The 15,912-nt window shown below is 38.2% G+C and overlaps 1 protein-coding gene across 7 annotated transcripts in view; it reads left to right on the top strand.

The window, feature by feature from the left end:
* The window catches only part of SLC2A13 (solute carrier family 2 member 13), a 369,307-nt gene that overhangs the window by 262,136 nt on the left and 91,259 nt on the right, over positions 1–15,912 (top strand). Inside the window, exon 7 of one of the 7 annotated variants that reach the window (XM_074006601.1) lies at positions 8,435–8,517. The exons of the other annotated variants lie outside the window; for them this stretch is intronic. Within the exon in view, the coding sequence (XP_073862702.1) occupies positions 8,435–8,471 (37 nt within the window). The 3' untranslated portion in view covers positions 8,472–8,517. Of the gene's footprint in view, positions 1–8,434; positions 8,518–15,912 lie in introns of those variants that run through there. 7 annotated transcript variants of the gene reach the window in all.

Genomic DNA, 15,912 nt, shown 5'->3' with positions numbered 1-15,912 from the left:
ACACTATGTTGAATAGGAGTGTTGAGAGAGGGCATCCCTGTCTTGTGCCAGTTTTCAAAGGAAGTGCTTCCAGCTTTTGCCCATTCATTATAATATTGGCTGTGGGTTTTTCATAAATAGCTCTTATTATTTTGAGATACATCCCATCAGTACCTAATTTATTGAGAGTTTTTAGCATGAAGGGCTGTTGAATTTTGTCAAAGGCCTTTTCTTCATCTATTGAGATAATCATGTAGTTTTTGTCTTTGGTTCTGTTTATATGCTTTATTACGTTTATTGATTTGCATATGTTGAACCAGCCTTGCATCCTAGGGATGAAGCCCACTTGATCATGGTGGATAAGCTTTTTGATGTGCTGCTGGATTCGGTTTGCCAGTATTTTATTGAGGATTTTTGCATCAGTGTTCATCAGGGATATTGGTCTAAAATTCTCTTTTTTTGTTGTGTCTTTTCCAGACTTTGGTATCAGGATGATGTTGGCCCCATAAAATGAGTTAGGGTGGATTCCCTCTTTTTCTATTGATTAGAGTAGTTTCAGAAGGAATGGTACCAGCTCCTCCTTGTACCTCTGATAGAATTCAGCTGTGACTCTGTCTGGTCCTGGACTTTTTTTAGTTGGTAGGCTATTAATTATTGCCTCACTTTCAGAGCCTGTTATTTGTCTATTCAGGGATTCAACTTCTTCCTGGTTTAGATTTGGGAGGGTGTGTGTGTCCAGGAATTTATCCATTTCTTCTAGATTTTCGAGTTTATTTGCGTAGAAGTGTTTATAGTATTCTCTGATGGGAGTTTGTATTTCTGTGGAATCGGTGGTTGATATCCCCTTTATCATTTTTTATTGCATCTATTTGATTCTTCTCTCTCTTCTTTATTAGTCTTGCTAGCGGTCTATCAATTTTGTTGCTCTTTTCCAAAAACCAGCTCCTGGATTCATTGATTTTTTGAGGGGTTTTTTGTGTCTCTGTCTCCTTCAGTTCTGCTCTGATCTTAGTTAATTCTTGCCTTCTGCTAGCTTTTGAATGTGTTTGCACTTGCTTCTCTAGTTAAATTAAAAATTGTGATGTTAGGGTGTCAATTTTAGATCTTTCCTGCTTTCTCTTGTGGGCATTTAGTGCTATAAGTTTCCCTCTACACACTGCTTTAAATGTGTCCCAGAGATTCTGGTATGTTGTGTCTTTGTTCTCACTGGTTTCAAAGAACATCTTTATTTCTGCCTTCATTTCGTTATGTTCCCAGTAGTCATTCAGGAGCAGGTTGTTCAGTTTCCATGTAGTTGAGCGGTTTTGATTGATTTTCTTAGTCCTGAGTTTGATTGCACTGTGGTCTGAGAGACAGTTTGTTGTAATTTCTGTTCTTGTACATTTGCTGAGGAGTGCTTTACTTCCAACTATGTGGTCAATTTTGGAATAAGTGCCATGTGGTGCTGAGAAGAATGTATATTCTGCTGATTTGGGGTGGAGAGTTCTATAGATGTCTTTTAGGTCTGCTTGGTGCAGAGCTGAGTTCAATTCCTGGATATCCTTGTTAACTTTCTGTCTCGTTGATCTGTCTAATGTTGACATTGGGGTGTTAAAGTCTCCCAGTATTATTGTGTGGGAGTCTAAGTCTCTGTAGGTCTCTTAGGACTTGCTTTATGAATCTCGGTGCTCCTGATTGCGTGCATATATATTTAGGATAGTTAGCTCTTCTTGTTGAAGTGATCCCTTACCATTTTGTAATGGCCTTCTTTGTCTCTTTTGATCTTTGTTGGTTTAAAGTCTGTTTTATCAGAGACTAGGATTGCAAACCCTGCCTTTTTTTGTTTTCCATTTGCTTGGTAGATCTTCCTTCATCCCTTTATTTTGAGCCTATGTGTGTCTCTGCATGTGAGATGGGTCTCCTGAATACTGCACACTGATGGGTCTTGACTCTTTATCCAGTTTGCCAGTCTGTATCTTTTAATTGGAGCATTTAGTCCATTTACATTTAAGGTTAATATTGTTACGTGTGAATTTGATCCTGTCATTATGATGTTAGCTGGTTATTTTGCTCGTTAGTTAATGCACTTTCTTCCTAGCACTGATGGTCTTTACAATTTGGCATGTTTTTGCAGTGGCTGGTACTGGTTGTTCCTTTCCATGTTTAGTGCTTCCTTCAAGAGCTCTTGTAGGGCAGGCATTTGCTTGTCTGTAAAGGATTTTATTTCTCCTTCACTTATGAAGCTTAGTTTGGCTGGATATGAAATTCTGGGTTGAAAATTCTTTTCTTTAATAATGTTGAATATTGGCCCCCATTCTCTTCTGGCTTATTGAGTTTCTGCCGAGAGACTCACTGTTAGTTTGATGGGCTTCCCTTTGTGGGTGACCCGACCTTTCTCTCTGTCTGCCCTTAACATGTTTTCCTTCATTTCAACTTTGGTGAATCTGGCAATTATGTGTCTTGGAGTTGCTCTTCTCGAGGAGTATCTTTGTGGTGTTCTCTGTATTTCCTGAATTTGAATGTTGGTCTGCCTTGCTACGTTGGGGAAGTTCTCCTGGATAGTATCCTTCAGAGTGTTTTCCTACTTGGTTCTATTCTCTCCATCACTTTCAGGTACACCAATCAGACGTAGATTTGGTCTTTCCACAAAGTCCCATATTTCTTGGAGGCTTTGTTCGTTTCTTTTTACTCTTTTTTCTCTAAACTTCTCATTTCATTTCATTCATTTGATCTTCAGTCACTGATACCCTTTCTTCCAGTTGATTGAATCGGCTGCTGATACTTGTGCATTCGTCACATAGTTCTCGTACCATGGTTTTCTGCTCCATCAGGTCATTTAAGGATTTTTCTACACTCGTTATTCTGGTTAGCCATTTGTCTAATCTTTTTTCACGGTTTTTAGCTTCTTTGCAATGGGTTTGAACTTCTGCCTTTAGCTCAGTGAACTTTGATCATCTGAAGTCTTCTTCTCTCAACTAGTAAACATCATTCTCCATACAGCTTTGTTCTGTTGCTGGCGAGGAGCTGCGTTCCTTTGGAGGGGGACAGGCACTCTGATTTTTAGAATTTTCAGGTTTTCTGCTCTGTTTTTTACCCATCTTTGTGATTTTATCTACCTTTGGTCTTTGATGATGGTGACGTACAGATTCGGTTTTGGTGTGTATGTCCTTTCTGTTTGTTAGTTTCACTGCTAACAGTCAGGACCCTCAGTTGCAGGTCTGTTGGAGTTTGCTGGAGGTCCACTCCAGACCCTGTTTGCCTGGGTATCAGCAGCAGAGGCTGCAAAACAGCAAATATTGCTGAACAGCAAATGTTGCTGCCTGATCATTCCTTTGGAAGATTTGTCTCAGAGGGGTACCTGGCCGTGTGAAGTGTCAGTCTGCCCCTACTGGGGGTTGCCTCCCAGTTAGACTCCTTGGGGATCAGGGACCCACTTGAGGAGGCAGTCTGTTCGTTCTCAGATCTCAAACTCCGTGCCGGGAGAAGCACTACTCTCTTCAAAGCTATCTGACAGGGACATTTAAGTCTGCAGAGGTTTCTGCTGCCTTTTGTTTGGCTATGCCCCGGGAGAAGCACTACTCTCTTCAAAGCTATCTGACAGGGACATTTAAGTCTGCAGAGGTTTCTGCTGCCTTTTGTTTGGCTATGCCCTTCCCCCAGAGGTGGAGTCTACAGAGGCAGGCAGGCCTCCTTGAGCTGCCATGGGCTCTACCCAGTTCCAGCTTCCTGGCCGCTTTGTTTACCTTCTCAAGCCTCAGCAATGGTGGGCGCCCCTCCCCCAGCCTGGCTGCCACCTTGCAGTTCAATCTCAGACTGCTGTGTTAGCAATGAACGAGGCTCCGTGGGCATGGGACCCTCTGAGCCAGGCACTGGGTATAATCTCCTGGTGTGCCGTTTGCTAAGAGCGTTGGAAAAGTGCAGTATTAGAGTGGGAGTGACCTGATTTTCCAGGTGCTGTCTGTCACAGCTTTCCTTGGCTAGGAAAGGGAATTCCCTGACGCCTTGCACTTCCCGGGTGAGGCAATGTCTCGCCCTGCTTCGGCTTATGCTCGGTGGGCTGCACCCACTGTCTTGCCTCCACTGTCTGACAAGCCCCTGTGAGATGAACCCGGTACCTCAGTTGGAAATGCAGAAATCACACGTGTTCTGCCCCCTCACACTGGGAGCTGTAGACTGGAGCTGTTCCTATTTGGCCATTTTGGAACCTTATATCTTTTTATTGTTCTAAGAAGACTTGAGGCTGTCTTCATAGTAGAAGTTAACCTTAGCATAGACTATTTCTGGATGTAGTGATCTTTATTTGGACATCTGCCTCAATTGCTAGAAATGCATATTCTAGTTTTCTTTTTCTTGATGGATATTTTACTCATATGTTTTTAACAGAGTTACTTCTAAAAAATATTTTAAAAATTATTGTCGTTTGAGAATCATAGAATATTCTCCAGATCTAAAGTCTGATTTAGATGTACTGTTCAGAATATGACTGATATATACTGTCAGGTCAACAAAAGTCAGAAAATCATCTAAAAATTATGAGAAAAAGTTCTCTGAACTCCTGATATAGGAAAGGAATGTCTATAAGTTTTTAATGATTTACGTAATGAAATAGCTTTTCTGCCATTGACTTTAAAGTTTAAATAAAAATATTTATTGCCCAACTATATCTCACTGCACAGCAGTTTATGATCATCAATCTGTTAATCCTTGTGATCTAAGGTATTATCATCTAACTAATATTTCAATATACAATTTTAATGAAGAGTGGTGATACAGCCTACCTTTATTTTTATTACAAAAATAAGCAGCCATTTTTGAAGATAGAACCAAATTTTACATGTCCTTCAGGAGTCAGTGGATATGAAAAACAATTATTTATTGAATGCGTAACATATTAAGCTTTGTGGGAATTTGACAGTATGTATTTATAGTCCAAGTGATTTTGTAAAATATGGCTGCAGTCCCCTTACTGGTTTTTTATGGTTTAAACTATCTATAATCCTCTACTCTACCAGCTGAGCAGTAATTGACTGTATTTGTTATTTCAAATAACTAAAAGAGTAAAATTGGAATGTTCCTAACACGAAGAAGTGACAATTGCTTGAGGTGATGAATATCCCCATTACCCTGATTTGATCATTACACATTGTATACTTGTATTAAAATATGACATGTAGCCCATAAATATGTACCGCTATTATGCATACATAATAATTAAGAATAAAAAGCATCTATATACATTTCCCCTTTCCTTAAGACAAACAGGAAAAAAATCACATAATACCTTAAGATGAGTAAAGTTCACTTTGTAAATGTAGATAGTATGCTTTCCTCATGGAGTGATCTGTATGGGAACATTTAGCAAATGAAACAGATTTTAAAGGAGAAGTAGTTTAATATATTAATAACATCATATTGTATTCTATTAGTGGGAGCATAAATTGTTCTTCATTTTAGAAAGTTATATGGTTCTGCCTAATAAAAGTTAAGTGCCTATGCCCACTGACTCAGCACGTCCGCTTGTAGAAATCTGTAGACTACAGTGATGAGTATGCAGTTCATTCTTACTAGAGAAGATTTAAGAAAGTAAATGGTTAAAGAACAATGATTCTTCTTGATTTTTAGTCAATAAATATTGGTTGCATACCAGGGCAAAAATATTGTAGGTTATTGCTCCCTAATGACTTGAGATTCAAGAGATTGACAACCCTAAATAATTTTCAATCAGGACATATCCTTTTCAGAATGTTTTAAGTTTTTGATTGATAATGTATTTTCCAAGGCCTGATTTGATTCTCTGGACTGAATGTATTAAAGAATGTCTTTCAGAACAATGAGAACATAGGGACACGGGGAAGGGAACTAACTACACACAGTGGAGCCTGTCAGGAGGCAGGGGGGTGGGAAGGGAGAGCTTTTGGACAAATAGCTAATGCATGCAGGGCTCACTACCTAGGTGATGGGTTAACAGGTGCAGCAAACCACTATGGCACACGTTTACCTATGTAACAGACCTGCATGTCCTGCACATGTATTCTGGAACTTAAAATTAAATTTAAAAAAACACGCCTTTTAAATCTGCTTTTAATAGATATAACAGTCTGTACAAAGATAAAGACAGATGCAAGTTGCTATAGAAAATATTTGGCCACCTGTATAAAAGCTGTCATAGGGTCCCAGCTGCAGCTAGAAGAAATAATGCTAGCATGAGTATCATCTGAATCATATATCTTTATGAGAGTTCACACACATATTTATTTTTTTCCACACACATAATTCCAATATGACCTTCAGCTCCACACTCTCAAATTGCTAATGTTCTATTCCTTTCATCTCCAATTCAAAATATTTTCTCATGAGAGCTAGCCAAGATTTGAGGAATCAAACCTTTCCTAGGTACACTTCCCTCTAATACTTGACATATTATTATTTATAGTGTGATCTCAGCATATGTAAATCACTATCATAAAACATTTAAAAGTAGACAGATATTTCCTGAAGCATACAGTTGTAGAATTTCAAGGAACCTTGCCCTAGGGTTTTTATCTTATTCACTTATTCTTTCTTCATGCATCTAAATATATTATGGATCACCTATCATAGGATTATAGTAAGGATAAATTAACATATAGAAAATGCCTTAAATGGTGCTTGGCACATAATAAGCACTCAATAAACATTACAGTCATTGTTAGAATTAATAAAGTCTGTAAAAGAAGATGAGGTTGGGATGATGGCACTCAGAGATGACCTTGAGAATGGGATGTTTGTACTGAGCTCTTAAAAGAAGAGTGGAATATGTCACACAGAAAGAATGGCAGGCACAAAGATCCTGCAAGGCAGGAAGGAACCTGGCAAGTGCAAGGAACTGAAAGAAGAAGACTACAGAGGTCAGAGAAGAATCAGATAAGACTATTAAGATATGTTCAGAGCCAGATCATGTAGAACCTCAGAGGTTTTTGATCTTCAGTCCTAGAACATAAATCCATTGAAGAATTTTAAGCAGGGGTGTGCCTTGACCACATTTTGAATTCTAAACTGTCTCTGGGTGGGTGTGGGTGCCACAAGGGCATGTGTTTATGTAGGGAGACTGGTTTTTTACAGTTGTCGATGAGAGAGATGACAGTTGCCTGGATTATAGTGGTGACATTGGAGATAAGCAGGTAGACAGATTCTCAGTATATTAGAAGAGAAAAATCAATAGGAAATTTAAAATAAATAATTGATTAACTGTGGCCATAGGAGGAAGGAGTCTTTGGTTGATTCCCAATTTTTGCATGAGAAAAAAGGTAGACTAAATCATAAAAATAAGATGAAGCAGTTGGATGATGTAAGACCATGGGTACAATTTTGGACATGTGGAATCTTAGGTGTCCATGAACCAGCATCATTTGGGATATTGAGTAGGTATTTGGGAAAACTGGCCTATAGTTGAAGGAGTGTTCTAGAATGAAGAATTGTTATCCATACATGATAATTAAATCCATACACATGGGCAACATCTTGTTCACAACTAAGATCTTTATCAAGACTCTAGCTACCTTTGCAATTCATAATCTATTTGTAAACCACTACTAATTTACTAATCAATTGGGCAGTATCTCTCTATTCTTCAGGCTTTAAACCACAGCATAGAATCACAAACTATTCATGCTGGAAGGCCTTTAATGTAACCTAATTCAAGCCTTTCATCTTACACCTACACTTACATCTTACTCAGTTTCCTTACTGAGGTCCAAATAAGTCACATTCCTCTCCCAGGGCACACAGACTAACCACTTATTCTTTAGGCTTCTCTTTTCCCCATACAGAACTTCCTTTTTTAGCTAACACAGTTCTTTAGGAGTTATTGTTAATGTGAAACCAATGACACAACAGCTTCTTTTTCTGTTCCTTTCAAACCTTGCTCTTCTTGCTTTGGATCAAGGACATGGTTTTTCTCTTAAGATGACTTGTATAATTAGGTAATTTAAGGAATTTAATGATGCCTAGCATATTACCTCTTTGATACAGATCTTGCTATATTTTAGACCCTGTTTGAGTAGAAATTGACAAAAGGGACTTTGCCTCTAGTTCATTATACTTTTTCTTTTTAATACTTCTCAATTAAGGCCAGACACAGTGGCTCATACCTGTAATCCCAGCACTTTGGGAGGCCAAGTCAGGTGTATCACCTGAGCTCAGCAGTTTGAAACCAGCCCAGCCAACATGGTGAAATCTCAGTTCTAATAAAAATACAAAAAAAAATTAGCCAGATGTGGTGGCGGGTGCCTGTAATCTCAGCTACTCGGGAAACTGAGGCAGAAGAATCACTTGAACCCAGGAGGTAGAGGTTGCGGTGAGCTGACTTGGTGTCACTGCACTCCAGCCTGGGTGACAAGAACGAGACTCTGTCTTAACAAACAAAAACTTCTCAATTAAGAGTCTTACCTAGGGTCATCTGCAGAGGTACTTAAAGTCACCTATTTTCCCTTCCCAGAGGTCGGACTCACCAGGACAGTGGCATGTTGTTTTGAAATGCTCCCCAGGTGATGCCAGTACATCTTCCATTAAGAACCACTGCCATAATGCTATCACTTTTTTTTTTTTCAGAAAAAACAAAAAACAAAAAAAAAAGACTGCCAGCTTTCTTTCTCTTTTCTTTTTTCTTTTTTGTTTTTGTTTTTGTTTTGTTTTGTCTTTTGCTTCTTGAACATTGTTAAACCAAGCATAAGAATGTGATCAATGTTGTTCTTTTTCTATATAGTGATAGTTTTATGTTTTCCTCTTCAGATGAAGTTCCCTAAAATCCAAATTGACAAATTGTGGCTTCATCTGTAGACCTCTGTATGGTGGTGACACTAGCTTTGTGAAACAGTATGCCCCTCATAAATTAGTCCCTTCAAAGTTCATTTCCAATAAAAATTCATTTTGTATTCACTACACTGCCTTTTCTTCTCCTTTTGCCAGCCTTGTGTTATTTAACAAAGACATCATTAACATGGGAACTGTAAGACTGTCAGATTCGATCATAAAACTTTTATGCAACCTTAGAAATGTGTAAAAACAGTCGGGCACGGTGGCTCGCGCCTGTAATCCCAGCACTTTGGGAGGCCAGAGTGGGCGGATCACGAGCTCAGGAGTTTGAGACCAGCCTGGCCAACATACTGAAATTCCATCTCTACTAAAAATACAAAAAAAATTAGCCAGGTGTGGTGGCAGGCACCTGTAATCCCAGCTACTCAGGAGGCTGAGGCAAGAGAATCACTTGAACCTGGGAGGTGGAGGTTGCAGTGAGCCCAGATCGTGCCATTGCACTCCAGCCCAGGCAATAGTATGAGACTCCATCTCAAACAAACAAGACAAAAGAAATGTGTAGAAACCCTATTAGTCCCTATTTTTTTTCCCAGTATTTGACATCCTGGTGATAGTGTGTTTAGCATCAGTAATTCATAGCATCTTGACAGTGAATATAATATTATGCTGTGAATTGAAACAACTTTCCATTTGTATTAAACATTTTTTTTTTTGCTTACTGATTTCCATTAAAATGAATCTGCTTCAATTTTTTTGGCATAGTGGCACAGGCTAATATACCATGAGGTTACTATTATTAATGCTACAGTAGAAAACAATGTTGTACATATTGACTAATACCTACAGACCCATTTGAGATAAAGATAAATGTATATAAGTCAATTAAAAAGGTAAATGAAAGTTGGAAAAAAAGTCCACATAAATCTCATCTTCTGACCTTATCTCCAAATAACTGCACATATCTTTTGTTAGCACTTAAATACCCAGTGTGCTGAATTTGACACCTGGAGGGGATTCTATCCACCTGTCATGGAAGGATACAAGAGCTTCTTGGAGGAAGTTGGCCATTTATGGGGCATATTCTTTGAGTTCGCCATAACTTTTTAATTTTGATGCCTGGGCTTTTAGCCACGGACTTACAAATCCCCCACATGGCAAGATTTGCTACCCAAACCTGGTTTTTTGTTTTGTTTTCCTATAGTCAAAAATGCTTCTTGGGAAGCCAGAAAGACAAGAAGGAGGACTCAAGATTAGGTGTGCAAAGAAGAAGGAAAAGCATTTCAGGGAGAGGGAATATCAGGGAATGTGTACACGTCCTAAGCAGGGAGTATGGCTTCTTCAAAGAATTGACCAACAGGACTGGGTCATAACAAGCAAGCAAGAGAATGGCACCGAAATAGACTGGATAGCAAGCCGGTGACAGAACATATCAGGACCTTATACACCTGAGATGAGAATTTTGGGTATCATCTTAGAATACTGAGAAACCTTCACAGGGTAGTAGAATGAGAATGACATTATCAGATTTGTGTTTTTAAAAGATCAGTCTGTCTGCAAAGTGGAAAATTGATTAGAGAAAGACAAATGGTGATGAAGGGAGAAAAATGAAAAGAACTTAGTAGCCTAGGCAAGAAATAACGCAGCCTTGGTGGTAGCAGTGGATATAGAGAAACGAGATATTTTGGAGGGGAATGACAAGGCTGGGTGATTAACCGGATCATAGATGAAAACAAATGCTTTAGAAACAGGAAAATACTTGGGGCATGAGGAATATAGGATCTGAAACTTCACTGTAGTCTACTTAGAAACATAAATTTAGGCATATAAATCTGGAGACTCTTTCTCTTGCTCTGACATTAAATACAGCAGTCACATGTTTTCTGTAATTTATATCCTTATTTGAAAGGTAATTTTCATTCCTTCTTGAACTTAAAAGACTTCTGAGAAAAGTGTTTCCAAAGTTGTCCATTTAGGTCTGAAATAACAGAACAAGATAAAGGGGGGAAAACATGTATCTCTGATAATCTGTAGGACCTATATTCTCATTCTAGAACTCCTTTCAGTGCAGTGAGCACATGAAACCAACTAGGAGTTTTATTCCTATTTCCAGTAAATCCACTTAAAATAGCATCTGCATACACAAATGAAATAAACTATCCAGGACTGTGACAGCAGTTGACTGGAATCAGCCTCTGGTGTATTTTCTTATAATAAAGACCAAGAAAACCTTACAGAAAATATAAATGTGAAACGATGCCCCTAAAAAACTTAACTGTTCTTTAATTAAGTTTATATCAAATGAAAACATTTCAGGTATTAACACTTAAAACATTCTGGTATGTTAAGTTGGAGTATTTCCCATCATGTTGTAAAAGCACATTACCTTGCTTCGTGTTCCTTGTCTAAATAGTAGGAAAATACCTATTCCTATGGACCAAATGTGGTTTATTTAAAAACAAAACATAGGGGCCGGGCGCAGTGGCTCACACCTGTAATCCTAGCACTTTGGGAGGCCGAAGCGGGCGGATCACGAGGTCAAGAGATTGAGACCATCCTAGCCAACATGGTGAAACCCTGTCTCTACTAAAAATAAAAAAATTAGCTGGGCATGATGGCATGTGCCTGTAGTCCCAGCTACTTTGCAGGCTGAGGCAGGAGAATTGCTTGAACCCAGGAGGCGGAGGTTGCAGTGAACCGAGATTATGCCACTGCACTCCAGCCTGGCGACAGAGTGAGACTTTGTCTCAAAAATAAAAAAAAATAAAAAATAAAAAATGAAATAAAATAAAAAGCATTTTAAAAACCTGATTTTAAAAATCTCTTCAGTGAAAGTAACTTTGAAAACTATGATTTTGTTTGGGTGTTTGGGTGGGTGGGTGGATGGATGGATGGATGGATTGATGGATGGATGGATAGATGGATGAAAAGTTGCTATTGATAAGAGAAGGTAGATGGTACTGACTGAAGGAAGTTTTTTAGTATAATTTTTATCCTGGAACTTAGGTATGTGTTGGAAAATTTGGCAACACCTTGTTGCTTTCAAAGAGTTGGTGATTTAGGAAGCATCCAACCCTTTGTTTCTTCAAAGTTTACTTCTAGTCATGGCTATAGCACGATTAGCAATACCTTCTATGGGCATGCTAGTAGACCCAGCAGTTCAAGCCTGCAGGTCTCTGGGCATAAAACAGGTCACATAGTGTTTAGACCATCCCTAAGTGACTCTTTTAGATTGTTGTGTGATGCTAAGAAGATAGTGCTTTCCAAATATCAGTAAATAAATAAATAACAAAAAAAAATAGGTCATATGTCTCTTCAACTGTAACATCCAGTTGTATGCTGAATAAATTAGAAGACTAGAAAAATGAAATAATGTATCCCGAACAACCTGCTGAAAATCAGCAATTGTATAATTTCTATACAGTTTAGCAAATCAAAGAATATAGCACTTTAGAAAAAACATTTATGCACATTTGTAATTAATTATTTTTATAAACATTTTTGAGAGTTGCAGTAGGCTGGGGGTATTGACATTTTAAAAAACAAAAAACAGCCTTCCTCCTCATGGAGCTCACAGCTATGAGAGAGAAAAATGCAGATACATAATTGCAAAACAGTGTCATAAAGGCTGATAGATGTATCAGAGCAGGACCTGGCATAATTCCCTTCCCCAGGGCCATGACAGAAGGCTTCCTATATGAGAGTCCTTACAATTATCATTATTTTGGATCCCTTTATAGTGTTTTTAACTGCATAAGATAAATTTGATGAAAGTACAAAGCAAATCAATTATATTGAAATACAGTTGCCAGAATACTTTACAAAATAAACTTGTTATATACAAGTACAAAGCAAATCAATTATATTGAAATATAGTTGCCAGAATACGTTAAAAAATAAAGTTGTTTTATAGTAATGTATATACTTCTTTATTAACGCATTAAGTAACAAATCTAACTGCAAATCTAATATCATAGTTTCAACACCATAGTGAATGTAAATGGTATTTGGAGATTTCTGCAACTACCTTAATGGGATATGAAAATATGTGACTTCTGTTTTTGCCAGTAGTTTACTGCCTACATTCCTAATTGAAGGAAATGCTAAATTTCAGTAAAAGGTTAATGAAATACAGATGTAATTTTCTTTTCATCCAAGTTTACAGTCCCCATGTTAAGGACCCCTCACAGAGGAGGAAGCTTGATCTGATTTTTCAATGGTGAGTCAGAGTTTCTCAGACCAGTGAAAATGGAGAAGCCACCCAGACATGAGAGCAAACTGTGCAAAAGCAGAAAACAGATTTGCCCTTCAAGAAAATTATAAAACTTGATAACTGCTGGAAAAAGGGACACCAGGCACAGGATGAGGCAGAGGGATAGGAAAGGCCTTGGATACTAGGTCAAGGCTTGAGTAAGGAAGGGAAGCCAGTCAACAGCATCAGGCAAGGAGGGTACCATGATCAAAGCTGAGCTTTACAAAGAGTTTTCTGTGTGCATTTTGGGATATAGATTGGAGGGAGAAGACTCTGGCAGCCCCAGAGAGAGACAGTGAGGGTCTGAAATTATCTCATGATGGTGAGCATGAAGACAAAGCTATTTTTGGAAACATTACAAATAAATGTTAAAGGCAAAGTATGAGGGAAAAGGCATTTGGCAGGCAGTTCAATTTTATGAATACTCAGTGCCAATTATGTGGCCCCAGCCAATATACCTGGCAGGATGGAGGGGGCATAATTCTAAGCAGACTTTTTATGTTAAAATAATAGTAGTGTCTGTTAACTAAGCCCTTATCATATTCAAGTATTATTCCATATTCTTTTGGAATATTACCTATTACCCTTTAACTTTCCTGAGGAAGATACTGTTGTTGTTATTATTATTATTATTATCCAATTTTATGGATAGGAAAACTAAGGATCAGAGGGATTATATCACTTGCCTAGAGTGATGTAACTGGTATGTTGCAGAGCTATTTTGTTCTGTCCACCTCCCTCCCTTAGTCAAACTAATGGCCTTTTTTTGCATATTTCAATACTATTTAAAGTCTGTGAATATTCTAAAGAGATGCTAAGTATCAGTTACCCAAGAAACAAAGAGAAGGGTTTTAAGTTCCTCATTTTGAAGGGCTAGGCATTTAAACACTCAGATTTTATTTTAACACAATACTGCCCTGAAAACCAAGTACCAAATGATGAAAACTATTAAAACTAGAGATTTTAATGAAATGAATATTTCTAATGAAATTCTACCTCCACTACACATGCCATTTAGTTGAACTAGCATAAAATTCTTTGAGAGATACTTAATAGCCAAAGTTCCTTATGTAACATAAATGAAATTCTGGGTTGGTGCACAGATTCCTAAACAGATATAGATTATGAGACTATGTTCTTTATATTTACTTCTGATCACTTCACCTTCTCAGCAACTCAGATACTGGCAAAGTGGGAGATACCTTGATTAAACACCATGCTGTAGCAGTCTGACTAAAGCTTTTACAGATTTCTAGGAAAATTATTTACGAAAAGAAAAGAAAAGAAAAAAAATGTTGCCCAGCTTAGAAGTGAGAGGACTAGGTTTCCAAATCCCTGTTTTAAGACCTTGTCGCAATTAGAAGCAACTCCCTTTTATTCTCCCAGGCTTATTTTTGATTTTTTAAAAAAGGAATGTTAGAATTTTGGGGACCCTGAGAAATCTGTCATAGAGATAGTATATCATAACCACTCTTTTCTTTCCAAAGTCATGCCAGACAGCACCTAGATCACCCACACTGGTTCAGCCTTCTGCTGGTAAGGTGAGATGCCTTTATTTTCCCAAAGGATATCAAGCCCTGAACCCCACCCAGGGAGCAGAGAAGACACAGAGGTAGTTGATTGTAAGTCAACACCATTCTTTGTGAGCATAACTAGACAATGGCTTTGTTACTGGTGGAGGGTCTTGACTATGAGTTGTCCAGGTTCTTGGCGTTTTGAACAAAGAATTGGACAAAACATGCAAACAAAGCAATGAAGGAATGAAACAACAAAAGCACAGATTTATTGAAACAAAAGTAAACTCCACAGAATGGGAGCAGTCTCAAGCAAGCGACTCAAGAGCATTGGTTACAGAATTTTCTGGGTTTACATACTCTCTAGAGGTTTCCCATTGGCTACTTGGTTTACACCCTAAGTGAATGAAGGAGTGGCCCACAACCAGTCTAATTGGTCTCGGAAGGTTACCAATCAGAGGCTGATGTTACAAAGTTATACCCCTATGCAAATGAAGACTAGGTCACAACCAATCTGATTGGTTTCAGGAGAGGACCAATCAGAGGTACTTTCTATTTTTCATCTGCAATGCAGAAAGGGTGGAGGTTACAAAGGGAGTGGCCTCTGATCCTTTTGTTACTTGAGCATGGAAAGTTGGAGTTTCCCTTTCCATTTAGTTCTAGGAAGTTAGCATGAATCAGCCTTAGGTTCCCTGCCTCCAGATCCTATTCTTCTTCACCTAGATATTCTAATCTTTTGTTACCTTTGAAGAAAACATGATTGATACTAGCCATGGGCAGCCACAGGTCTGTTATCTTCTGTGAGTCACATTCAGTGGACATGTCCTCTTTATTCTCTACAGCAATGCTAAAACACTAAGCAAGCCAGTAATTTCTTCACAGATTTGTCACAGGAATTTTGTAAGCACTTTACGTTTGTTACACTGTAGAAAGTACACGTGGAGTTTAGTCTTACAACTGATTGCAGTCATAATTTGTGCGGCAATGTTTAGACAACTTTAGGTCCATAAAGGGAAATCTGACCAGCATTTCTTAGAACAATACCAGAGACGGGTCCATCTTTATTTCTCCCTTATTGACTCAGTTTGAAAACACAAATTCATGTGACTGGATGTTTGATCAAGATGCTGTTATTTGCCATGGCAGTTATTTTGTACAAACCTCATAGCAAGCAGTGTTAGATCATTAGAAATCACCGTATGCGTCTTACCTTACCCAGCCTCACACACACCTGTGTTTTAGTCCTTTCTAAACCACAAATCCCCTGCAACTGAAAATGATTCCATAATATTCTCCAACATTGCATTGTTCTGTGATGATAGGGTATAAAAGATATATAAGACATTGTTCCCATCCTCAGAGAAGTTTCAGTTTGTAGAAGAGAAATACTTACACACA

This window comes from Macaca fascicularis, chromosome 11 (assembly GCF_037993035.2).
Source record: "Macaca fascicularis isolate 582-1 chromosome 11, T2T-MFA8v1.1".
NCBI classification, from domain to species: Eukaryota; Metazoa; Chordata; class Mammalia; order Primates; family Cercopithecidae; genus Macaca; species Macaca fascicularis.
This window is presented reverse-complemented; position numbering and strand designations above follow the sequence as displayed.